This window comes from Corvus cornix, chromosome 1A (assembly GCF_000738735.6).
Source record: "Corvus cornix cornix isolate S_Up_H32 chromosome 1A, ASM73873v5, whole genome shotgun sequence".
In the NCBI taxonomy this organism is placed as follows: domain Eukaryota; kingdom Metazoa; phylum Chordata; class Aves; order Passeriformes; family Corvidae; genus Corvus; species Corvus cornix.
The window spans coordinates 72,152,347-72,179,063 of record NC_047057.1 but is presented as its reverse complement, the minus strand read 5'-3'; the positions used below and the strand labels follow the sequence as shown (position 1 = coordinate 72,179,063).

The window sequence follows — 26,717 nt, the reverse complement described above, 5'->3', positions numbered from 1 at the left end:
TTTTGGGTTAATGCAGTCCTCTAGAGGCTAAAAAGGGCTTGACCTGGTATAAAAAGCAATGTTTTTCCCATGTAATAAATATTTAAAATGTTTTATCTGTGTAAATAAATGCTAAATTCTGTGAGCCCAGGGAATGGCATTAACGTCTTTTGCTTGCTGAAACATTTATGGAATCAGTGTCAGCCAACAGAACACAGCCAAGAGGATTTTGTTAAAGGTAAACTGGAGTGCTTTTAAAATAAATACGAAGAGTTGTTTAAGATCTTCAATTATTAACAGAAGAAAAGCGTGGGCTGGAATAGTGCAAACAATCCCTTTCGTTGCACTTTCCCTAATCCCTGTGCAGTTCTCTGGGCCCAGCCTGGAGCGAGCTCCTCAAGGCAGATGCTGCACCTTCACAGATGTCTGGAGAGAGCAGCACCACAAATAAGTAGACTTAAAAATATTTGAAAACCATTTATTTTTATATTTGCTTCTCAGGACTTAAGTTCAAGAGCCTGTGTTTATGGTTGGCCAGCGATGACATTGCCAGCCTCTGAAAACAGCACTGGAAAAATTCGGCTCTGCTGTAGAAAGCAGTTGTTGGCATCACCTCCTTTACATCCAGAGGCCAGCTCTGCAGTCTGATCAGGTCACCAGGCACTCTGATTTAATTATGATTATCAGCTGTACAGCTCATTGCTAGGAGTGCAAGCCTTACCTCCACGAGTGAGAAAAAAATGCCAAAGGTGCATGATGGTGTGAACACCTGTGTGGGGTGATACCTGTGTATTGCACCATGCAAAGATTAACAGCATACAGGAGTTGGGACAGAGAAACCATTCTTTTATAAGCTGAACTCTCTCTTCTTCCTCTACACAGAGAAAGAGCCCAGAAAAGTGTTTAGAATTCTCACCACTGGTTCGAAAAGTCTTTGTGACTGCTTATAAGGGGGTGGTTTGCCTTGGTTTACTCTGATCAGAAGTGCATCTGCACCTCTGCGGTTTCAGAGCACAGATTTGATGTGTTTTGAAGCGTGTGAGGTTTTTATTAAAGAAGTGACTCTGTTCCACCTACCCATGGCTCTTCCCCAGTCCTTTAATCCCTCCTCATCTGCTCTCCCCCTTGCCAGTACAATGAGTTATCCTGACTGTCTGGGCACGGTTCCTCGTACCACTCCTTGCAGCAGCTCTTTGTGTTGCACGTGGCTGCCTGACAGAATAAAGCAATTTGCAGGCAGCAGCTGTGTTGCAGCAAAAACCTGACAACAATGTGAGGAGCCTGGTGATGTGCATGGATCTCTTGCCTTTCTGCATTATACCTTCTGAGGGCATTTCTAAAGTCGCTGCACAGTCAGTGGTTTTTTATCTCTTAGAAACTCTCTGAATACTTTGCTGGTAATGTATTTAAGCTTGCTAATTATTAGAATCATCTGGATTTAAAACCAGGCTGCCCTAAAGGGATACTGCACAGCACACACACATCAATTCATGCTAACAGTATTCAGTACCTCGTGTCCTCTTCAACGTTGGCTTCTTATCATCAAGAAGCTTTTCTCTAATTAAGGTGGCTGAAGGTCCTGTACGTCTGCTGGTGGTACGTGTTCCCCTTGGCCATCTAAACATCATCTCAAGTTCGTGGTGCAAAGCTTTGTTTTCACAAGCACTGCTTTGTTAGCACGAAGGGCATTGGTTTGTGCAGATATTATCTTCTCTGGACATCTGTAGTAGGCTGAAGCACTTTCATGGCGTGGGTGTTAATGAAGCTGGTTTTAAAATGAGGGAGCTTTTCTGTTCATCTTTTGTCTGCCCTCAGTACCCTCTCAGGAGTACTGGGTATAACCTACAATGAATGCTAAAATTAATTAGTACTAATAATTAAGGGTAAATTACCTAAAACCTGGTATCAGAACTCTTAACCTCATCAGTTTGACTACGTTTTGGATTAACAAGACTCCTGAAATCACTGGGAAATGAGGCCTTTATTTGCTTTTGTGTAGGTTTATTTGAAGCGCCAAGTATTTCAATCTGCAAAGTTTGGCGGGGGGGGGGGGGGGGGGTGTGTTTCAGATTTGCAGCCATCTGTAGTCTTTTAACTTTCTTGTACTGTTGTACCTTGTTTGGGAGAAGGTGAGACGTTGCTTTAATTTTCTGGGGAATGTAACATTCCTGACTGATGTAAAGAGTTGGAGCAATGGTGGTGTTGACTGCACTTCATTTTCTGTGCATATTTAGAATTAGTAGACTGAATGACGTGGGCATTTAGCGGAAAAGGTTGGCTGCTTCATGTAAGCACAGCAATTTTTTTTTTTTTCCTCCAGAGACATTGTTTATTGAGAAAAACACCCAGAGGCAACTGAGCAAGCAGAGTGGCCCACTCTTGTACAGGATATTTTGATCCTGTCAGTAATGCAGTTATTGTAAGAGTCTCTGTGGAAGCCCGAATGTTTCATGCTGAATGTCACTGCCTTTGGATAGCAGCATATCCTTTGGATAGATAACTGATAACAGATAACTGAACTGCCTGGAGACACCTGAGAAAATGTTCTGACATCTGAGGGATGTTAGAATCCAGCCAGTATTTGCTAGCAGGCAGTGAGGGATGCTGCTGGCCAGGCAGCTGATGCCACATTTGATTACTTCTGCTGTGTTCCTTCATGGCTGTGGAGCAAAGGCAGTCTCAGCCTTAGCTGTGAACTGACAAGTGGATTGCCTACAAGGGAGAGGGCTTGTCAAGAGATGTGTCATCCTCATTTGAAAGTATTTAAATTATTTTTTTTAAAAAAGGAAAAAAAGAAGAAAGTCTAAGATCTTAGATGATAGATTTTAAAAGTTATTAGTTATCACAAGCTCTCTCGGCAGATGTATAACAGACATTTGCAACCCATGAATCACATTTCTCAAAAATCACAGCTAATACCAACTTCTCTGAGGAGATGACAGCATTTGCAGGAGACACTAATGACTCCTGGCTCTCAGTCATTGCAAAATCATGAGCTTGTAATTGTTCTGATCTGGCTATTTGTAGATTATAGAGTTCTAGAGGTCTCTCAACACTTCCATCATTAATAACTTGCCAGTGATAGTGGTTGCTATCATTCCTACTCAAAGTGATAACTTTAAGATCTTTGTAAATGCAAATCCTTACTAAAGGCTTACAAGGCTGGCTTTATTCTTCTGGTTTTACAAAATGAGGAGAAGGAGACAGAGGCACACGAATCTGCAACTTGAGTCAAGTGCATCTGAGGGTACAGCTGCTCGGTGATTTAGAAAACTTGGCTACAAGTCACCTTCCCTGGGCCATTCTGGGAATGTTTGGCTTGCTCATGATTAAGACTTTCAACAGTCTCATACCTTAACAATCTTGTAATAATATTTTCTCATACCTATTTCTGGGCAACCTCTGTTAAAAGGTAACAGAGGGACAAAACCAGCACTGCTGATTCTGACTCTGTTGAGACTGAAGTTAGATGAGGTAGATGTGGAGCACAAAAAGGTCCTAAGAGGGCGGGGAGCTCTCATTCAGTATGGGTTTGGTGGTTCTTGAGCAGCTCACGCTCTGCCTGGGACTGGCTTGACTTCTGGAAGAGCCCAGCATCAGAGTAGGGACATGACTTCAGTTTGCCACCCCTCCCCATACGCTGGAGTGCATCTCTGTGCACCCCAGCACTTGCCCTCACGTGTGTACCAAGGTTCTTGTCCCTCTTCAGGCCTGGTGTTCTTTGTTTTTCTCGTGCTTTAACTCTCCTCAATACCGTGTGGGATATATTCCCTCCTCGGGGAGGGGCTCTTTGGTGACACGTAAGGTAATACCTGTTTCACTTTGGTCTGTGATCTGGGCAGCTGTGGGAAATTGTTTGCAATGCTGGGGATAGTCTGGAGGGAGGTGTTCTGTAAATGTACCTCTTTACATCATCAAGATGATGAGTTCAGGTGAGGGGAAAAGAAATAAAACTGAAACACTACTGTGCAATGTATAGCCTCTCTGAATTTTGTTCTCTTGCTGATAAGTGCTTCCTTCTGTTCTCTCTGCAGGTCTCCAGGTGGTTTTAAATTCAATTATCAAGGCTATGGTCCCTTTGTTGCATATTGCCCTGCTGGTGCTGTTTGTCATTATTATCTATGCCATCATTGGACTGGAGTTATTCATGGGGAAGATGCACAAGACCTGCTACCATGTGCAAGGGGGACTGATGGGTAAGAGGAACACACATATACCTACAGAGGCTTTCAGAGGGAGGCTTTTGTCATATGTAATAGAACATTTCTCCTGGCACAGGAGATGAGTGGCTGTTGCTCACTGCTTGTGGACTTCTCATGGGTTTCACAATTTCACCACTGCAGACTGAGCTACACAGGAGATGGCATCACAGAAATGAACAACTCATATATTTTATTATTAATTTCATATACAAGTGCATCTTTGTTTTAAACCAGTATTGTTGTAAAGGAAAATATCATTCAGGGCAGTACTTTTTTTTTTTTTCAATCACACAGGCTGCAACTGTGGTTAGAAGTGCAACCAGAAAGAAAACAAAATTATATTAGTGGGAAGAAAGTTTTTTCCATCAAATCCATCAGGAAAAAAACTTTCAAATTATTTGCAGAAAGAAATATTCACATTTCAAAACAATTCAATTGCATTGTCACTCATCTAACCATCTGTTCATTTTCATTTGATTTATTGATCTTGAACAGCATCTATTTCTCATGTGGTGGTGGGTGCTAATGCCTAGGACCCAGTTCAGCTCATAAGAAAATATTGAACGGCAGAGAATTGTTTCAGAAGTTTTGTATTTTCTGCTTTTATAATGTTGGCAGATTTCATTTTCTGGAAATGATGCTAGAACTATAATGCACTGTCACTCTGGTTTGCATCTTTAAAGTGGGTTTATTTTTCTCCATTCTGTCTGGAAGTATTTACATTACAGCATCTAATTCTGATATTACTGTTTCTGGCATTCTTCCGTGATCAGAATGTGATCACAATTTTGGAAAATTACATTTTTTTACCACGTAAGATGAGAAACAAACATAATTACCCCCTCCCTTACACATATGTACATTCCTGCACCTGTTAAAAATGTAGCACTAAGCTCTGAAATCTGTATATTTTTAAAAAATCACACTGCAGAAGTTTTTGTGCTTATAACAATGTTTCCTTGAGCATTCTGTATATACCAAAGTACTTAGTTTGCTTTGTTGTATAGGTTCTCAGATCTTTGAAAACACCTGTACAGAATAAGGGGTGGATAATCAAGCAGCAGTCTTACAGTTTCTGAGTGCCACTGGGCTACTGATAAAATGCCACACATCATCGAAATGCCAAAAGAGCAGAGCTCCAGACACTCTCTGCTGTAATTCAGCAGTGGCCTGGTGCCACATGAACCTGTCTCCAGAGCACTGGAGCCTGTCTGCTGCAGGGGCTCAGCCTCCCTCAGCAGTGCCAGTCAGTGCTGCACTTCCAAGACTAACCCAGATGCCAGGTGACTGCAGTAGGAAAATGCTGGCCATGACACACAGCCTAATGAAACACGAGAGGCTTGATCTAATGTTCCCTGTCATGTTGAAAGGCATGAATTCTTCCTCGCAGGAGGGTATGCTTTGGAAAAAAAAAGAAGTTAATCTCAGTTTTGACTATAAAATTTGACAGCTTGGCTATTATTTTTTACAAAAAGAAAGCGAAGCGCGGCAGTGAGCAGTTGCCTGTGTATTCCTGAGAAATCTGTCAAACTCCCTGCAAAACACACTTGTTAAAATCTGATATCCTTCACTTGCTTAATAGTGTGTCAAGTGGTTTTCTTCAGCTGTTTTTTCCCCCTTCTCTCCTTTAAGATACCCCTGCGGAAGACGATCCGTCCCCGTGTGCCCCCCAGTCTGCCCACGGGCGGCAGTGTCAGAACGGCACCGAGTGCAAGGCGGGCTGGGAGGGACCTAAGCACGGCATTACCAACTTTGACAATTTTGCTTTTGCCATGCTCACGGTGTTTCAGTGCATCACCATGGAGGGCTGGACAGATGTTCTGTACTGGGTACGTATCCGAAAATGACAAGCTGAGAGTCCTGCTTGTGCTCACAGCTATGTTGGAACCTGGGGCCTTTAGCTTTCTTGCTCATTCTCTAGAGTGAAGGCATGGTTGCTAGCATGGAGCTTGAATTAACTTGGCTTACTGTTAGGTAAAATGGGAGGGGTTACCTGGTGCAATGAAATCAAATGTAAATGTTGACTTTCCATTGATATTTTAATTTTGAATGACAGCAGATGGCTTATTGATTTGAAAGTTCACAATTTACCTTGGTTGAGCAGAAAGTCATTGAAAGACCCTCTCTGCAGGACTGAAACATCTCATACATCTCCAGATTACTGATGTAGAAGTATTTGTGCTCTACCCATGGCATTTATGTTCCAAAGGCACTGCACTGGTCAGCTCATAGGTTTTATAGGAAAGGCCTCACAAATTCCAGCAGTACTTCTGATTATGACTTTTTTCATAGAAGAATTTATTCTAATGCTATTAGCTCTGATACCGGTATCAATCATGGTCCCGTGTTTAGCCAAAACATGATATTGTCTTTAACGTAAATGGAGTCTCATCTTGTCCTGTACCCTAATTCTGGACATTTCAGCAGCTTTAGTTTATACCTTTTAATTCCTAATGTATTGGGAAATTCATTGCAATACAATTATACTATAGGAGTTAATATCAGGTTCAGCTTTCACCAGTAAATCATATATAATAAACAAGTTTCTGGATGTAGCTCTGGCCATCAGCTTTTGCAGCAGTATTTTATGACCCAGGACCTTCATTCACACACAGCACAGTCCTGTCTGTACAAGGCTAAACCAGACTCTCACCAGCTTGTGAGTCTGGCGTGTCATGAGACTTGGTTCTCCAGGATGGTAGGGTGTGTTAAAACACACGGTGCAGTTTAACTCAAGAAGGCTCAAAGCACACAAAAGGGTAATCTGGACTGAGGCAGCTTACACTGTTAGTCAACATCAGCTTTTCTCCTAAACATGAGCCTGAAGCTGCCTTCTACCCACCAGTGATTTAGAGTTTACAAGATTTCCCTTTGAAGATTTAGCTTATCTGCCAAGGATGGTCTCTGTGTGGAACAGTTAGAAGTTGTCTATCTTCTTAAGCTTAGAGTAAAATAGTGACTAAAGCTTCCTTCTAATGTCTGAGATAAAGGGTAGAGATCAAAACACGAGGGGAGTCTGGGTCTCAGAGAAAAAAATTGTCATTACTAGAAAAGATGTTATAAATTAATAAAATAATAAAGAGCAGAAGTTAAAGTCTAGAGAGAAAATGGGAAAAACTTCTCCACTTCTCCACAGTCCAAGTATGGCTACATATAGTATACCTGTCTTTTTAGCACATTTATCTCACATTTCTCTATGCTGTGTGTGACTGAGAGGATTTATTTACAGGGGAAGTGGGAGAGAGTAAATGATACCAGAAAAAGACATGAAAATAGTTTTGGCCCTGCATACCATTCAGTATTGTGAAACCTCTCCACAAGTTATCATCAGTTTCTCCAAAGACATGTGCTATGAAAGACCCTTCCAATTCCCACCCTTTAAGGGCCCATGTGTCATTTTCATGACTGGATATGAACCACGCTTAATTCATTATCAGTTATCTAATAACAAGAGCCAAAAGCATATACTCGCTTCCAAATGATTTTCTACTATGACTGCAGCAGACAGTCTGATTTTTATGGTGTCCCTTCAGCAAACTGGGTTTTGGTTGCTGGCTTTTGTTTGGTATTCAGTCAGGTTTTTTTTTCACTGATTTCCTGAGCTGTCCTTTTTTTTCTTTACAGACAGTACGGTGAACTTAGACCTGAAATTAATACAGATCAATGGTCATTATTTTTAGGGGCATGCGTATCGTGAGCCTTTTAGATTATGGCATTGTTAGAATGCTTGCTTTGGAAAGAGCAGAAATATTTGTTATCATCAGTTCCCAGTTATTCCTAGACAAGACTACAAAAGATAAGAGTTATCACTGCAGAAAAAAGTGTCAGTAATTGAGGAGGAGGAAATTTATTTCATAAAGAAAAAAACCTATCACCTATGTTTAAAGACCATGAAATACAAAGTTTGATTAAATACCTGAACACCTGAGCTGGCGGACATTCTTGGTTAAGCTGCTGGAAACAATCCTAAAATACTATTGTCCCATATGACTTTTTCCTCTCTGTGCTATACTGACAAAGCAGTCAGAGTTCAGCTCTGATCAGTGTTTGCCATATGGTAAGGAGGTATCTGAGGTGTTTCCTCCTGCAGAGGGGTCTGTGCTGTGCTGGGGACAGGGGTTGCTTGGGCACCTACTACAGGGCACACCTAGGAGAAGCACTGTTGCTTTAATGTTTGTATGTAGAAACGGTCTCTAAACACTCACACTGCGATTTTGTCATTTCCAACCATATCTATCGTGGTTTATACAGCAAGATCTAGAGTCCATGGCAAGGGCATTCCAGCTTAGGTTAGCCAGATCAAAAGGAAGAGTACTCTGGAGAGTAAAGAATAGAAAAGATGCAACGTTTCAGTTGCCAAAGGAAGAATTTTACTAAGTGAGGTGGGATACAAATATCTACCTTAAATTTACTGTTAGCCACTGTTTCCTTAGTGCAGTCTGACTCATTCATAACTTAATTCCCTGGTCTTTGCCTTTTTGGCTGAGGAAGAGAGGGCTTGTCATAGACAACCCATTGGGAGGTGCATCTCCACAGGGTGCAGAGATAGGAGGCTATTCTCTTCTCAGCTCTGAAAGACCTCCTGGAACCACAGTGAGGTCACTGAACTTAAAATTTGCTTTATAAGGAAGTAAATCCACACAGTTATTTAAATTAGAAATATAGTGTTTGTTGTCCATTTTACACTAAAAGTACAGATTAAAAAACAGTGTAGGAAAATTTTGTCAGCAAATTGGACAGTTTTGCAGACAAAAATTTTAGGTGGTGATTTTCAGAGGTCATTCATTAAACTTAACAATGTAAGATAATGGGCTAATATTTAAAAGTGCTGAGCATTCAGAGTTCAAGCAGACTACCAAGTTCTTAACTCCTCTGCGATTCAGGGTAGATAACAAGGTTTCAATCTGGGGTCCTGCTGGGGTCAATGGCAAAATTCTCATTAATTTCAAAAGGTCAGGATCTCACTTCGTATTTTGCAAAATCTTGACCATGCTTGACCATGTTGAGATTTCCCACATGCAGTCATAGTACAACATGAGGACTTACAGATGCCTGATCAGGGCCTTGGTATCTGTTGAGATTAGTCTTCCAAGGACATACATGTGGATGCAGAGGGTTTTCTTTGCTCTCTTCTTAAATCTGAAAATATGTGCCTGACCTAAAACTCAGCAGAACAACAGATGAAGCTCTGGGCTGAATTACTTGGCTGGAAGTGTCGAGACAATGGAGCAATTCCCTTGCTTTGAACTTTTCTATAAGTGTTTCTCAAATATATCTTCTTATTTTCTAAAAAAAAAAAAATCAACAACCCGACTTTCGAAAGATACCTAGATCTCTGCATTCCTCTCAGTGGGAATGGAGGAAGCTTAGCACATTTCAGCATGTTGCCCTGAAAAATATAGTAGTCATTTCATGAAGCCAATGTCTGTCCTGTGCCACAGTTTGCAAGGTTGAAGCTGCATGATTAAAAGTCAGAAAGCTGTGTGACCTCCCACAAGCCCTAGACTCCTAATCCACTTAAGAGCTCTTCAAATTTTAACTTCAGTTTCCTGCTTCCTTCTTCATGCTTCCTGGTGCAGGCTTTTCACCTGTGTGAAGCCTGTCTCCTCTCTCATGGAATACTATTTCCCAGCCTGTGATCCACATCCTCACAAAAAGATAATCAGAGACAGGAAAGCAATAAACTTCTATTCCCTAGGAGGACTTGGCATCATTAAGATCAATACACTTTCCAATCTCCCCTCTCTCTCTCTTAGCAGATAAGACTTTGAGTAGATCGGCTTCTTTTGAAATGAGAAAGAAAAATGTTAGGGAAAACAGTTTGACACTGCTATCGTGGAAAGTAGGGTAATTACTTTAAAGGAGCCAAATTTTTGATGTGAAATAACTGTATTGGACAGGATGAAAATCTGTGCAAAACAGCCTTGTTGACTCTTCACTGAACAATTGATCTTTGTTGAAGGGAGCGTTAAGTGTGCTGCCTCAGTCTTACAAGCTCCTCCAGTACTGCCTCAGTCTTACAAGCTTTTTTGGTCCCATGCCAGGTGCCTTTGCCTCATGGGCAGCCAGTCCACAGAACCATTGAGTAGACAGACACCTCTCGTGATAGATCACATTTTAACTTTTCCTAAGCCTTGTAGAATAATTTGAGGATATTATTCTCAAAACTCTCCTTAAAGTATCATCGGCCAGCATTAGCAGCTCACTTGGTGCAGGCACCAAGGCCCATTTCTGAAGACTCATCCTTCTTGGAAACTTCCAGCAGCAGATGAAAATCCAAATGTTGCAAATTGAATCATTTGGTATTTTGTAATCGGTCTCTGCTGCAGTCCATTATTTTGTATTGTCTTGTTGACTAAGGAGGAAAATTAATCTCTGTGCAGTTTATAACACAGTGTTTAAATATTTGTAGGCCTTTGTTGTCTTCACTTAATCTTTTTCTAATTGGAGGAGATTCAGTTCTTTCAACCTTCCCTAATGGATCTTCGTTTTAATTATTTTTAATCAGTTTGTTACTGTCCTTCAGGGGAAGCTTTGTTTCTGAGTTAAATACAATTTGGCCAGCACCCTGTCTCTAGAAAGGTTTTCATCTTTGTGTGAAATGTGCTCTCTGCAGCTGGAGACCTGTGACACTGCATGCAAATCTGTCCACTGCAGCCTGAGTTTTACATGCCTGGTCTCTCCACTGCCCTGCATCCAAGCAATTGTACATATAAATGAGAACAAAGCACAGAGAAATTGCTAAACACAACCACAGGTTGTATTGGGCTGTTCACACTGCTGGGTAGTGGAGAACCTGGTCCTGAGTTGTTCTGCTTGCCCCTTACAGCTTGAATTCTAGGATTGAGTGACTCTGCTTGATCTGCTTGAAGATTATTAATAATGAGCAACCTTGAGCCTGCCATCAGTTTTGGAGTCTTGGCTTTGACCCATCTCATTTGGACAACACTTCAGAATACTTGGTCGAGCCTCTGAAAATAACACGCAGTGCCTCCAGGAACAATTTACCTCAGGGTTCTAAGTGTAAGCTAAAGAGTGTGGTATTATTATAGATGGACTAAAGCCAAGTCTGGGTGAGATCCAGGGCACTCACCTGTCCCTGGAAGAGATGCCCAAACTGGCATGTAATAACTTGACTCCCTCAGATGTAAAAAATGCTTGTTAGTCTTCCCCAGCCCCTAGGCAAGAAAATGAGTTAATAGTCTAAAACAGAGCAGTAGAGCCACCCCAGTGTAGTGAGAGACACAACGCAGTGAGATTGAGTCAGTGCAAACCTTCAGGAGCATCACATCCCCAGGGACACCAGAGAGAAACATATGTAGATGCAGTGGGTTAAACAGGCTGTCCTGGAACTTCCCTCCAGCTCTCAGTCTTTGTGATCATACTTTCAAGAGTCGCTTAATCAGCTTGAAACACGGGCTTACAGTCACCCTTACAGTTCCCATCATGAAGTCAAAATGGAACAAATTGAACAACAGATGTAATTTACTTTGCTGACAGCATTGACAGATCCTGTGAGCTTTTCTCACCCCCCCTCCTCCAGCCTGTTGCAGCCAATGAGGAAGACGTGAGAAATTCAGAGATATTGCCACAAAGTGGAAGACATTAAACGCAGAGCTACAACCCCCAATTTTCGCCAGCTGTGTTTTTCCTTCTAACCCTTTATTCTTGCAGCACTTAAGCTTGAATTAGAAAGGCTTTCCACAAAAGAGAATGATCTGATTCTAAGAATATATCTGTCTACATGTTTCCATGTTGTTTATTCCCCATCCACCTCCGCCCCCTCCAAGAAAATGCTGGGCTTTTATTGTTGTGGGGTTGAGGTTTTTTAATCATCTTTTTGGCAGGGGTTTGCATGAATGTGAAAAATTTACAAAGAATAAGCACGCAACTATGAGCAACCCATCACTGTGATTGCAGAGGTTATTTCATCTCCATCTGCTGTAGCAGTGGTGGGTAAGGGGAGAGGGCCTATAGTTCAGAGCACTGAAGGGCCACAGCATTAATGCACCGAAAAAGCAGTTTCCACATTTAATTTGCATAAATGCTGACCTCAGTCTGTTTTCCTTTTCCTCGTTGACAACTGCACATGCAGCTGTGATGGTTGCTGTAGTGCTGACTTACCAATGAGTAACAGCAGTGACTTACTTGTTGGCACCTGCCACAAAAACCTGCTGCTGAACGTGTGTTCAGTACACTTGTTGTGTGAAACAAAGTTTTTATGCGCCCTTCAGAACTCAACTTTGGACTGCTCAGCCCTCTTCCTCTATATGAAAAGAAACTCTCCATTAAAAATAAGTTTTTTGGGTTGGTTATGGGAGGTGTTAATAGAGACCCTCTGCCCAGTGCTCCTGTGTGGGAAGGACCTTTTTAATAGCCCTGTCTTTCTGTTGCCCTTTCACTTTTCTTTCTTCTTTTGTTCTTCTTTAGACTGTATCCTAATTGCTGCTGTCTAATCACCACAGAGACCTTTCTTATCTTTAATCTTTTGTCCCAGAGCTATAAAATTAAGAGCTATACTACTGGGACGTTTATACATGATTTAGGATTTTGAGTGCCTCTGTTTGTGGGTGCACTGCTTGAGCCCTACCACCAGTTTTGTCAAGAAATGGTGATTGGTGGCTTCTGAAAAAATAATAATCAGATTTGTTAGCTGTGGACTCATATCTACTAGACAAATTCACAACTAATAGACAGGTTCATTATCTAGATTGTGGGAAAGGAAAAGACAAAAAATATGCCCAAGGTCAGGACACAAGTTATGTCTCTAGAACTATTTATTAAATTAATGTTTATTTGGAGTTTAACTTGTTTCAACATCTTGCTTTTAAGACAAAGGGTGTTAAAATTAAACCTTCACCAGTCTTACTGTGAATTTTAAGTCCTTCCTGCCTGCAAAGAGAATTGGTCCATTAAAATTGGCTTTATCCATTGATTTCAGAGGGATTTCTGCCTGGGCAGGATTTGAGGGCTCAGTATGATGAGTGGTCATGCCATCATAAGTGTAGTTTATCTGCACCCATGGCCCACTCTACAGCTGTCTCCTTGTGATTCCAATCCTCTGAACTGCACCCAAACTGGGGACCTAAAAACAATACTGGGCTCATCTTCTGAAAGATACAAGAAGACCAGAAGTAGAAAATGAAGGGTTTAGAAGTCAATCAGAGGAATCAGTCTTCCTACAGGGAAGGACTTGTGGGTTTTGGTGGATGAGAGGCTGGACCTGGCAATGTGAGTTTGCAGCCCAGAGAGCCAACCATGTCCTGGGCTCCATCCAAAGCACTGTGGGCTGCAGGGGAAGGAGGGGATTCTGCCCCTCTGCTGGGCTCTGGTGAGACCCTGCCTGAGTGCTGCATCCAGCTCTGGTAGGACATGGAGTTGTTGGAGTGAGTGCAGAGAAGGGCCATAAAGATGATCAGAGGGCTGGAGGACCTCTTCTATGAGGAAATTCTGTGGTTCTGTGAAAGGCTAAGAGAGTTGAGGTTGTTCAGCTGGAGAACAGAAGGCTCCAGGGAGACCTCCCAATACCCAAAGGAGGCCTACAAAGGAGCTGGAGAGGCATTCTTTACAAGGGCATGTAGTGGTGGGACAAGGGGTAATGAATTAAAACTGAGAGTGGGAAGATTTAGATCAGATATAACGACAAAATGTTTATAATGAGGGTGGGGAAACACTGGCACAGGTTGCCCAGACAGGTGCTGGATGCCCCATCCCCAGAAACATTCAAGGTCATGTTGGACAGGGCTCTGAGCAACCTGATCTCGTGGAAGGTGTCCCTCCTCATTGCAGGGGGTTGGACTAGATGGCCTTTAAAGGCCCTTTCAAACCCAAACTATTCTATGAATATTTACCACAGACTCTATTGACTCTTAAAGCACATCTAGAACAAATCAGGCAGGACGTTGTGCTGATCTTGCCTACGTGGTGTTGTTTGCAAGACTCCTAAGAGAAGGAGAAGGGGCAGTCTTGTCTGTCAAGAACACAGTTGCACCTCATTCAGGCTCTTTGATAGTAATTTCTCCAGCAAACCTCTAGTGCTTTTACAATATCTCTGAGTGCCTATCAGATGAAGGTTCATTATCTGTGTGCTAGGAGTTCTAGATACTGTACATTTTATTTGAGAATTTTGGATGTGATTCCACAACTGGAAACCGGATGAATTATCTAAAATGTAGAATTTTCCTAGGATTCCTAGATTGGGAACTGGATATGGAGGAACTTGGGTTATACTGATCAAGTGCAAAAAAATAGTTGACAGTCTTGCCTTCACTTATTAAAGAAGGTAGTGATTATCTACATCTTACAGTGCTGTTTTTCTTCATCTTTATTTTTAAGGACTTAGTGGACTACGGAAATCAATGAATAGTGTGTGCTGGATATTCCTGTGCACGCAGCAATCAGTACTGTTCTGATGTAGCTGTGGAAGAATTTGCCACACTGAGATAAATGGAAGCATTTATAAAACAGCAATACAGTAATACAGGCAGGAAATCCTTTCTGGATAATCAGCCATGCAAATGTAAATACAAAATAAACAGAGACAGGAAGGGATAGCCCAGAACTCTAAGATGAAATGAAATTTTTAGGTTTGGTAACCCACCATTGTAAGGGATATTTTTATACTTGAATTGAGGACTTTATTCTTTTGGAGTGAATTTCCAAAGACTTTAAAGGACGAAAAGGTTTTTAGGTAACTGAGTAGCAGTAAGAGATGGAGCTGCTGCAGCGGCTGTAATGAAAGAACTGTGGCTAAACAGCCTTTGGGCTCTTGCACTACTTTTTCAAAGCCCAACCTTTTCCTTTTAAAGGGGGAAAAAAAAAAGTTGTACACACTTATGTGGGAATCAGGCACCTCACATAAAGCTCTGTGACTTTTACCTCTGGAGCTCTGAATTCAAATCCTGACTAAGTCACACAAGTTTAAACAATTTTTGGAGGTCACTTCATGGCATTTCTGTAAATTACAAATTCACTCAACAAGCACCAGTGTAATCAGTCACATGAGAGAATGGAGAGTCTTCATAGTCCCTCAACTGGTCCCTGGCTTTGGCAGAATGCAGCAGGTGGACTGATGGCATGAACCTCCTCTAAGGCGATCTACTGTTCAGGAACCAAGAATAGCAGAGAACTGTGCGGGCCAAAGTAATGTCGCTGTTGGTGTCAGCTGTTGAGTACCGAAGAAGTAAGGAAGAGGGTCTGTCAGCCATCTATATCAACAACAGGCAGAACGGATCAAGAGCAAGGGCTTGGCACAGCAGACTGCAGGATGTGTTTGTGGAAAGTCCTGAAGACCTGCTCAGTCTGGGCCTCGTGTCCTTAAGAGTTTGCCTGGGTCAGTGCACAGCCTGTTCTTTCCCCTCTGATCTGTATGACCCAGACAGCTTCAGAGCAGACAGACTGACCTGAGCCACCACTGAAAAAAAACAACTAACTTCTGAGGGAACAGCTTAGAGGGAATTTTTTACATCCTCAAAGTGCAGCAGTTTCAGCACACTCTAGAGTGTGAGTTGCTTTATCACTTGGTGGTAATTGAATTTCAATATTTCACTTTTGGTTAACATGTTCCACGTTAAACTGGATTGAAATGCATTAAATTTTTTTTTTTTCTCTTCTACATTTTAAGCCTGGAGAAAGCATGTGAGGTGGCAAAGCAAGAGTTTTATTGGAGCTCAGAATTCAGAATTTTTCTTTGATGTAAGCATCCCTTGCTGTATAACTGATGTTTTTAGCAGGAGTTCAGAATCCCTGTATTGCCAAACAGATATATGTAGCACAGATATGTAGCACCCTCCAGTTTTCACAGAAAAACAGAGAAGTTCCTCAAGAAACCACAAAATTACAGGTGGGATGGGAGGATGTGTAAATGGTGGCTTCCTGATTATTTTTGTTTCCCCTCCCCTAGCTGACTAGAGAAATTTCCCAGGGGTAGTTGTACTAACCAAATTTAATATGCTGAGATTTTGTCAGCAAATCCACTCTTCAGATAGCTGATTTGCCATGATAATGTGTGTCCCTTTGGAACACTACTAGCACTAATAAAAGTGGCAACTTTGTGAAAACACTGCTGGGGTTTTTTTTAAGTGAAAGGACAGCCCAACATTTTTTTCCTCTATTTTGAAGAGTGTGAAGTTAAATGGCCTTTTCCATCTGTTGAAGTTGTACAGTAAACTCGTGTGAAGGCCATTTGAAGTCATAGGTTGAACTAGGACACTGGTAAACACGTTCGGTATTTCCCCTGTAGTGGTGAACAGGGTGTTGATGCCAGGTTGGTGCTTGGACTTGATCTTTAGAGGCCTTTTCCAGCCTTAATGGTTCTATGATTCCCCACCTCTCTAACAATCACAAACTGCTGTGCTGCAGAAGTATGGGATCAGGAAACATTTTCAACAGAAATAACCTGCAGTGGAAAACAGTTCAGCTCAACCAGTGTGTGCCACAGACATTTTGACCTGCTGGTATTTGAATGCAAGCTGTAATTCTCTTCCTTACCCTCAGACAGAGACCTTGTATTTTCCATAATAGCTCAGTCTGGTAAAGAACATCAGACTGTAGAAAACAATGTGCACCCAAGCCAAAAACAGATGAAATATGAATGTGGAACTTTACTAACGACTGAAATAATGTTGTGGAGTTCAGTGGTTATATACTAAGAGCTAAAAAACACAGTGGAAGGACTCAGTGACAACATACAGTCAGTATCAGTCATCTGGGACTAGATAGCTGAAAGTTTGGTATTTTCTATGTTTCTCTGACTTTATACAGTCTTTCCCAGCTGATAGAATGTGCACATCCTTGGAAAGGTGGGGCCTGTATTAAATGAGTGATGAAAATGTGACTCAGTACTGCTATGAAAAATAAATGTGACAAATTCTAGTGGTAGTAATGCACTTCCCTCAAACTGTGTGCAACTAAAGCAAGTACAGCTTGCTCCATGTAACAGCAAAATGACATTCCTGTGTAACTTTAGAGAAGCTCATATGAGGTATTTTTCTTGTTTTCACTTTGCCACCAAGCAGATGACCTGGTTCTAAGGCAGAGCTGATCTCAGCTCTAGCCTTGCTCTTGAGCAGGCAGCAGCAACCTGGTAGGACTCTCCTGCAGGACTCCTGCCTTTGCACAGTCTCCCTGAGAAGCTCAAGCCAGTAAAGGTGTATCTCCTGCAGGAGTGTGTTCTCTCATGGCTCTGGAGCTTGAGCCCCAGCACTGCTTCTGTTTGTCTTCTGTACAGCTCTGTGTGGGGAAGCTTGGTCACTTCTGGGGACTTCACCCTCTTGTCAGGAATGTCAGGCAGGATAGCAGTGAACTATAGCTCACTGAAAGCTTTTAATTAATAAACCATGAATTATGGTTCACCTGTATCAGGGCAGTAAATATCAGGGCAGATATTTACTTCAAAATAAAAGTGTGTACTTGGGTGAGGACATTTATAGCAGATGCAACATCTTTGATCTTTGAAGATCTTCAGTCTTTGTCAGGAAGGGTGAAGAAGCAACCTCTGCAGACTCCATGTTCTCAGATCTGTCTGCCACCTTCCCCTTCTGTCTTCTGGAATCATCCTCCATTGCTGCAGTTTCTTTGATTCTTTCTCAAGGGTTCTCTGTTGCAAATTAATCTTGATGTTTCTGTTGTCCTCATCAAGGCAGTCCTTTCTCAGTTAATGGCTCCATTTAGCTCCTGCAGAGAGTTCTGTACAAATTGCCAATGTTTCTGCCTCAGAGTGGAATTTTAATTTGCTCTTTCCATCACCAAAGAGTATACAGAACGATTGGGGAACCAAGCTGCACATAGGAGTCCTCTTATTTTTCCTACTGCCCACATATGATGAATCTTGCCTACATGATTCATTTTTATCCTACAGTGACTGTATAGCAGAATAACCTGTGTCTGGAGCATTCTCTGCCCTGGTTTATGATTCCTGTGCCTTTGTCTTCACCCAGCTCTGCCTTGCCTTTCTCATGAAGCCATTGAAAAAACATTATAAATGTTTATACGTGCCTAGAGAAGGAACATAGAGAATTTGTAAAATTCCATCGAGGTAACACAGTAAGTAGAGCCTTTACAATAAGAGCTTGTAGAAAACAACTCAGCTTAAAATTTCCTTTTTCCTTCAGTACTTCAAAATAAAAGAAGTGTGTTTGTCAAAACAGGACCAGCTGATCAAGTGCTGCTTGTTCCTTTGACTGTCATCTGTTCAGACTGAAGCTGGGTTGAACTCTCTGGTCTCTTCTTTGCACCCATCTGATAGCACCAGCTGCAAAATGTGGACTGTTTAGGAACAGTTTGAAGGAGTGCTGTGGCTTAGAGTCCCTCTAAGACTATTAGGGTGTTGATGTTTAGCAAGGAATTCTACCCAAAGAGCAAAGACATCTGAGGGCCTTTCCTGTATTTTAAGCCATTGTTCCTAAGTCAATAGAAGTAAGTCTAGTTTATTTTAGTTTTCACATTTTTGCTTTTTACAAAATTTGGAGGTTTTGTAATTTTTTTACCACCATCTCTCTCCTATTGCCTTGAGTCAGCTCTGAGACCTTAAATTCCTGCTCCTTTTCAGCTGTCCTGAAGACTCAGAACATCTGAAAGACTATTCCAGGTTGACAAGATGATAATACTTTTTGTGACGCATTAGAATTTATAGATGGAAATGCTTAAATGTTTTTGTCAATTTTTTAGTCACTATGTACATTAAGCTTCAATTTTTTCCCAGGGAATTTCTGAAAATAAACTCCTAATCATACATTCCTCCCTGTCCTGTGCCCCAGCCTATTCAAGCAAAGCACTTGTGCATATCAGCTCATTTCCACTGGCAACAATGATATTGACCATTGGCCTCAGTGGAATTATTCATTTGCCTTAAATTATGCACATACATGATTGCTGGATTAAAACCCAACCAAGCAAAGACAACTAATTAGATTTTAAATAATGAAGGATCTGCAAGGTGGAATCTGCATCCTTAGCGTAATAATGCACTAAACCCACTTTTTAGGGTATGTGCTGGGTAATAGGAAATATGATCCTTTCCTTGCTGTTTTTCTGAATGGTGAAGTCAGATGGATATATGTCGCATGTATAGACTCACTTGAAGCGTATGTGGAGAGCAACCAGGAATTTATCAAGTAAAAGTACTCTTTTTTTCATGTCTTTATTGACATGACATGCAGCAGCTTCACACCATTCAGGCTCCAAACAAACCAGCAGATTCAGGATATGCAGGATTCCAGTGCTAAAGAAATGTAGGAACCCAGAGTGCTGAGAATATTTCTCTGCCTGTTTTTAAGGGTTCTTGCCCCCCTGAACAGCACTGTTTTGGCTTCAAACCTTGGAAAAAATTACCAACAATCAGGCAAGAACTAGAAAATACAGTGGTGGGAATTAGGTGATAGACTACTATGTAAGATTGTCACAGGGTGAAAAATTTAGAGGTTTTGGGCTTCTCTTTGTAGTAAATAGATAAGAGTAAAAAACATCAAAATGGAGGATTGTTGTTGTTCTCTAAACCTTCTTCTCCTTCTTCTACTACTCCATGTTCTGCAGTAAAAGTAGTTTGGAATGACTGGATAGAGAATTCCGCAGTTCCTGCCCGTGTTACTGAATAATTGGTAGGAAAGTGAAAACAATACACGTTTTTAGTAACTATTGGTTAAATGATCTTTAAAAGGCTGTGTAAATCTTGATAATTAGAGACTCCTCTCCTGCTTTCTGTGCTCTGTGCTGTACCTGGGTCAGGCTGGTGGCTCTGTTTCTCTGATAAGACTTAATAAACAACTATCAAGCAGCATTGAAACTCCAGGAAAAGTCTTGGTTTATCTTTGAAACTCCTTGCAAGGACTTTTAGAGAATTCTGTCCCATCAGGAGGGATTTGATTTATGGCACAGTTCAGTGTCAAGAAACACCCTCATAGTTTGCCCCACTGGTTGGAAAAAGTGCTTATTGAGCCTATCATACAGAGAAAGTCAATTTTAGTACTGTGTCCCTAGTCACTCTACCTTAATTGTGTGTCACCTCATTGATGTCTTTCCGGGGCTTCTTTTAATCATTTACAGTTTTGTGAAGAAGTTAGAAAGGGTGAATAATAATAAGCAATTTCCTTGTTAAAAGCAGTGAGGTTTACAATACATTTAAAATTGCATAGTTCATATAATTATCACAAGTATTACATTTAAAAGCCCCAGTGTAACATAAGTAGAGTACAGTTAAGAGATCAGATAAAAACATTGGATTCATTACCAGAGCTAACAGCACTAAATTTCTGCATATTTAAAGGTTGATTTATTTGTGTCACAGTCTCAACAGTCCCAATCCTATTACCCACCACCAAGTTAAGAGCAAGATCAAATGAGACAATTCCCAGATGTCTCAGATCTCTAAGTAGAAGTTGAGAGAAAGGAGTCCAACCTCCTCGTCACAAGTCCTCTGACAACTACCAAGAGCTTTCAAGGCAAAGACTCAAAGTACTGGAGAGCCAAGGGTTCTTAAGTCCAAAGCAGGTCTGCAGTTGAGAAGTTAACCAGAAGGTATTGTTTTGTTGAACAAAATTTCTTTTTTGTTTGCAGAGCAGCCTCAAAAACCCTGCTGTCACCAGTTAGAGTTGTTAGTTGGATGTTCTTAGGAGCTGGCAGCAATATAATTTTTCTCATTTGGGATGAATATTTTGTTCTTCATCTGTTTCTGCTGAGGCAATGCATCTAGCATGAGGGAAGGCAGACCTTTCAAAGTTTTGCTTCGTCAGTGGACAGATGTATACAGACACTTTGTAGGAAAATCACAGTACCTTGGTTATTTCTGAAGGATCACATGGATTTATGACATCTTTTTTATTCCCTGACTGTATGAGTGGAAATCATTTGAGTTAGTGAAGTTTCAGAAGCAAAGAAAAGCTTTAATGATCATGAAGATACAATGGAAGCCAAAGAAAATAGTGTAAGAGTAGGAGTACTCTACTTCCTAGGCCACATGACCCTTGTCTGAGATGTAGGGTTTACCTACTGCTTATGATATGGATATTTTTTCTTTAATGTTGTCAACTCAACCATTGCTGTGAAGGGTAAAGTTCCATCCTTTGTTTATTATAATTGGTGTTGTACCCAAATTCCGTTTGGAAAGTATAGCAGAGACTATTTTTCCCTCACAGTGCAAAACAGGGCATCATCCTATTAAAAGAAAAAAAAAAAAAGGCAGAGTCTAAAGTTTTAGTTCCATGACGTTATATATGAATGAAATTTGTTCACCCAAATATTCATGGGAAGAGAAGGAAAGAGGAGGTGGAAAAGGAAAATTTATGTTTCAATCAAAACCTCTTTGATCAATGATAAATATCCCAATCTCACATCAATGGCACTTTATGTATCCCCTGAGCTCTGCCTGCTGGTAGCCTACCATGTCATCTTTGAGCTGAGCTGAGCAAATGACTTCCACACATCCCAAAAGTCATGAAGGCGCTTAAGTACTGCTCCTGAAAAAGATGTTTGAGCAGGATACATTTAGTGACAATTGTTCTCTTCTTTCTGCTGTGTCCTGCTCCCAATATTCTCCAATTTCAGATTGTTACAGGAAGGACTTGGTTTCTGCTAGAGATCTTGCTACTGGCCATAACCATTACTTTTGGCCAGGTTGTTTTCTGAGGCAGTAAATTCTGCAGACAGGCTGCAGAGAATAGCACTTCTATGCAAAATTTCCGAATTTGCTGCCCTTTAATTTTATTGGATATGCTGCTCCTCTCAATGAACGTTACTCTGTGAAAGGTTATACACTTCATTGTAGAATACTTGTAGCACTTGCATTTAAAAAATGTTATCACAACATTCTATAGTTGTTAGAAGTCAATTAGCAATTTATTCAAGGAACAGAAGCCCAGCCCAGGTGCCCTAACTTGTTTTCCACTGAGCTGCAGCTCTCCAGCACTGTGCACTGAATAAGGCAGATTTCATGTTTTTTCCTTCAGCTTGCTGTTTTCCAGTGACAGCTGCCCTTTTCTGATGGATTAAACTTTTCCTGTAACCCTCTGCTATTTTTGAAAGACGTTTGCCACAAAGTGTCAGGGTGTGAGTGTGTGAATTGTAAAGTCAGCAGAATTCAGTGAATTGTGTCTACCCCTCCCACTCAGGGACCGAAAGCCTGTGCTTGGTGATGCTCAGCCACTATGTTAATAGGTTATGTGCCTCTAACATTGTCTGCCTGTGTAAGAAATGAGACACTTGCAAATGTGCCAGACTGTTATCCCTGGGAAAGAAACAAAATCACTAAACAAGTAATGCATGAATGTCTCCTGTGGCCTTACCAATGTGACTTCACCTGTGTCTTCTGAAGAACCAGAAGAAAAAGGCACAAAGGTCGATTGAGAAAGACAGACTTTTATTCCTTGGCCCCTGCTGAAACTGCTGATAGTAATTGTGATCAGCAGAGTGCAGAATTAAAAATCCTGGTGTTATTTCTAGGTGATTACAGGTACCATTGAGAGAAAAGCCTTTGCTGAAACGCTACAGGCACAATAGCAATTAAGGATGCTTGGCAAAGAAAGAGCTCTTCCAACAGACCTCATATAGGCTGAAATGACCTCTTTTTGTCATGAAACTGAGTGGTTTCTTTGACAGTACCCAGTGAGGCAAGGTAGTATCCCACTTTGTAGATTGGAAAGCTGAAGCATAATGAGCCAAATGATGTCCCCACAGTGCCAGAGAGGGTATGTAGGAAATAATAATGAGAAGGAATCCTTATCTTCAAGATCTCTGAGAGATGATGCATGAATGCTCTGAAATGTACCAACTTCCTCACTGTTGAGAATAGTGACATGTAAGTGGTGAGATGTGAGCTGTGAAAGGTCAGGCAGTTTGACTCAGAAAGCAGAATTATTTCCATAAATGACAATCTGCAGATTCCCGCTGATCCTGTGCTTCCAGCTGACGTAACAGTTGTTCCATGCTTGCTAAAGTTGGCATCAGGTTGCAATCACCTGGACTGAAAGTTATAATTCAGACCTACACTGGTTGATGTGATAGTCTTTGTCCAGAGCCACGAATTTAGAAGATGATCCACCTTTTCTGTTGGGATTCCTAGGGTTAGTAGTAAGCACCCAGGGAGAAGTGTTGCACTCAAGCACCAGAAAACTGAACTGTGTATCAGGAGTTGTTCGTTCTAGAGAGGTAACCTAGTACCGAGCTATTTCCAGTTCAATGGGGGCAACAGTACAAAATATATCTTGCAGACTTCATTTTCTCTGCTCAGTAAATGGTGACACTCCTGGCTTTGCTGTTACTGTTTTGAGTAAGTCTATTCCTTTTTTTCCCCCCAACTTTCACCAAACAACCTATTTCTCTGCATTTCTCCTGCAGTTGTTTTTCAGGAGCAAGCAGTAAGCTCACAGTGCAACATTTCCTTATTGCAGGGAGGTTTTAACATAGTTTGCCAAATATTTAACATTATGAGATCATATAACATACATTCCTGTCACCTGTGGGACAGTCCCACAGTGTATGGAATAATCTCACCTGCTACTAAGGAAAAAAAGACATGATAGCACCAAACACAGGGAAGTCCAGCAACAGAGACGGACTCAGCTGTCTGCCAAATACTGACAGCTTCCCTGTGCTTGAGCAGCTCTCTCTGCCTCTGCCCCTCAGCTTCTCTGTTACGTATATAACTGCGCAGTAAAAAGGAGATGAAAAGCTGACCTCTGAAATTTTCAGTCTGAGAAGTCCCCAATGCTCAGCTGCAGCAGAACGCAGGTCCGTTTTACAGGACTGATTTGTGCTGATGCCAGCTGCTACAATTGTTATGCAATTGTGCAGGCACTGGGAATAACAGAGTGCACTATCTTCTACTTATATACTTTACCAGGACGTGCTGGAAGCTTCTTGCCATCTGGAAATTTCTTCATGCTGGGGAAGAAAGTCCTTCATGTGCTTCTCCTGACATGCACTTGACCTCTGTACCTGGCATCCTGGGCATTTGCTCTTTAGGATTCGCTTGTACCACAGCTTTGAGAAGTTGGACTTTTCCAGCTGACTTTCCCAGCTGACAGAAAAATCCCAAACTGATGATAGATAAATACCATGCAGCTGAGGCTTTTTTATCACCATCTATCATAGTTAGAGGAATGTCAATTCATCATTGTGCCCACAGTGGTAAATTCTTATGGCAGTTTTTCAAAGTCATCCATACTCATTGTTTGTGCAGGTTGCTTTATATAGATATTGGTGTTCTTTGTAGGAGAGAGAGGGTGTTAAATCTCATTTCTTTACTTAATTCCAACTTGGGCATTTGCATTTTGCCTTCCTGATTTTCCAGCTGGGATCTCAGGTGAATATTTGCTTCCGTCTTTATACTCGATGGTGTTTTGTTCTCATTAAAACCCTGATGTGCAGGAGACAGGAGGGGTATCTACTTTTTGGTCACATGGGATGAAATGTGGCTTGCAAGCATAAAGAATAATTAGTATGATTTATAAACTAACAGAAAAATTCCGCGAAACCATAAAAAGGGAAGATGTTTATTATGCTTAGGGAATGATAGCAGCTCAGGTACTCTTCTGCCCACCAAATGTATTTATCCTGTGAGGAAGGAGCTGATGAACTGTTTTCACAGAGGCAGATTTTGAACTTATTTTTTAATGAGTCTACTTCAGTCACAGATGAAGGAGCCCTGAGATGGAGTTCTGGATTGGTCCATTGACTGTGGACTATTGCCAGACGAGAACTTTAGTGACTCTACTTTGGAAGAAAAATGGATAATGGACTTCCATCCATAAAGAACTGATTATATTAGTGTTACTCTCCTGCCTTGCCTTACTGAAGGTCTGAAATTCCTTTCCTGAGTTGTTACAAATCTTGAGTGAGATCACCTCTGCTGAGGTGTGTCTTGCTGCCCATGTACGGAAGGATATTTCTTCTGTGATTCCAACAAATGTTTAGGATGCAAAGGAAAGAGCATTTTCCTGGAAAGAGAAAACAACATAAAATTTTCAGAGCAGTGGAAAACAAAGGAATGTAGATTGCTTTATGCCTTTAAGTACTTTAAAGTCTGCAGTTTATGTTCATAAATCAATTTAGTGCTCCTGAAAATGTTAACCACCATCTGTTTCTTTAATGATGCTACGTCTGGATCCCAAGATAAGTGTTTATGAAGAGTAAAGAAGGGACTCTGGTATTTTTGATACCATTATGAAAGTGAGATTCTATTAAGGTATTTCCAAAATTTTGAACTTTGAAGGAGACTTCCAGATAAAACAGCACTTATGTACTAGATGCTCTCAGAATATATACAAGATCTTATTATGTGCTAGAATTGAATCTCATATAATACAGATTCTGGTGCTAAAATGAGTCTCCCTGCTTCATGTGCAGATGCTTGTAGTAGTGTGAAATCCATGCCATTTTTTACAGTTTACAGTCTCAGATTCTCTTAGCATTCCATTGTGTAGGAATCATGTTTTGCTAAGTGAATCATCCTTCAAGTCAAGAGAAGTTTGTGAGGAAGCTTTAGCAAACACTGGACTAGGTCAGAACGTGGTGGGCCTTGAAAAGCCCTTCCTAGAAAGAACAAAGCTGCTGCCCTCACTGTGGTAAAGGGTGAAGATTCCCAGAGCGGTGCCAGGGAAAGATCAGCGCTGGCCCCCAGTTCCCACCTGCTCCTCTCTGAGGTACCTGTGCTACACACGGGCAGGAACTGTGATCTGGCAATACACTGTGGCAGTGCCTACCGAAAACTAGCAATATTTTCCCTGCCAGGAGAGGGTCATATGTGTGTGCAGCGACCTTTAGAAGTCATGGGGCGGACCTTTCGTGGTGCTGTAAGTAAATTCCAAAAAGTAAGTCCACAATTTTGAGCATCCGAGGAAGTGCCAGTATGGCACATGGTTATGTTTTAAGCTGTATTAAGCACTGACTGTGAGGAAGTAGAAGAAGAAAGCAATCAAAGGAATGGTCACATCAGAAAGGACACACAGAAACACTTGGTGTGATTATGTGTAAACCAACCACAGGCTCTGTTTACAAACCTTTCCATCTGTTCCTTTGCCTAATCATTTCTGCTTTCCCTCTCTGTCTTCTAACTTTCCTTCGTCTTTCCAGATGCAGGACGCTATGGGCTATGAGTTACCATGGGTGTATTTTGTCAGTCTGGTCATCTTTGGATCCTTTTTCGTTCTAAATCTGGTTCTTGGTGTGTTGAGCGGGTAAGCTGACAGTTTTGGTGTCCTTTTTCCAATGCTACAGGGCAAGACTCCATAATAAGGGTTCTTCCCTGTCACCAGGATACTTTCAGAGGGATTAAAAATCTGAATCCAAGGAAGCTTCACATCATCTCTGAAATACTTTGACAAAATGTTCAAATATTGCAAATAACAATACAGGTAACAAAAGCGGTGTTATTCTCTGACAGAGAAATCCAACCTCAGGGCCTTCAAAATTATTTATGTCAGCCTGTCATAAATTTCCAGAAAACTGGCTATTGAAGAATCTTACTGCTGGTGACTTGGGATCTCTTTGGCTGGAGCCTTGCAGTGCTCAGAATCTGAGCTTGTCTCACTAATTATCATTCCACTC

General features: G+C 41.3%; 1 protein-coding gene across 25 annotated transcripts in view; it reads left to right on the top strand.

The window, feature by feature from the left end:
* CACNA1C (calcium voltage-gated channel subunit alpha1 C) overlaps positions 1-26,717 on the top strand; it is a 463,884-nt gene that overhangs the window by 290,658 nt on the left and 146,509 nt on the right. For 16 of the 25 annotated variants that reach the window (XM_019288711.3, XM_019288716.3, XM_019288714.3 and 13 more), the window contains exons 6-8: positions 4,014-4,175; positions 5,814-6,010; positions 26,244-26,347. In XM_019288711.3, the coding sequence (XP_019144256.1) occupies positions 4,014-4,175; positions 5,814-6,010; positions 26,244-26,347 (463 nt within the window). Of the gene's footprint in view, positions 1-4,013; positions 4,176-5,813; positions 6,011-26,243; positions 26,348-26,717 lie in introns of those variants that run through there. The other 9 variants (XM_019288718.3, XM_019288713.3, XM_019288699.3 and 6 more) reach the window with 2 other exon arrangements.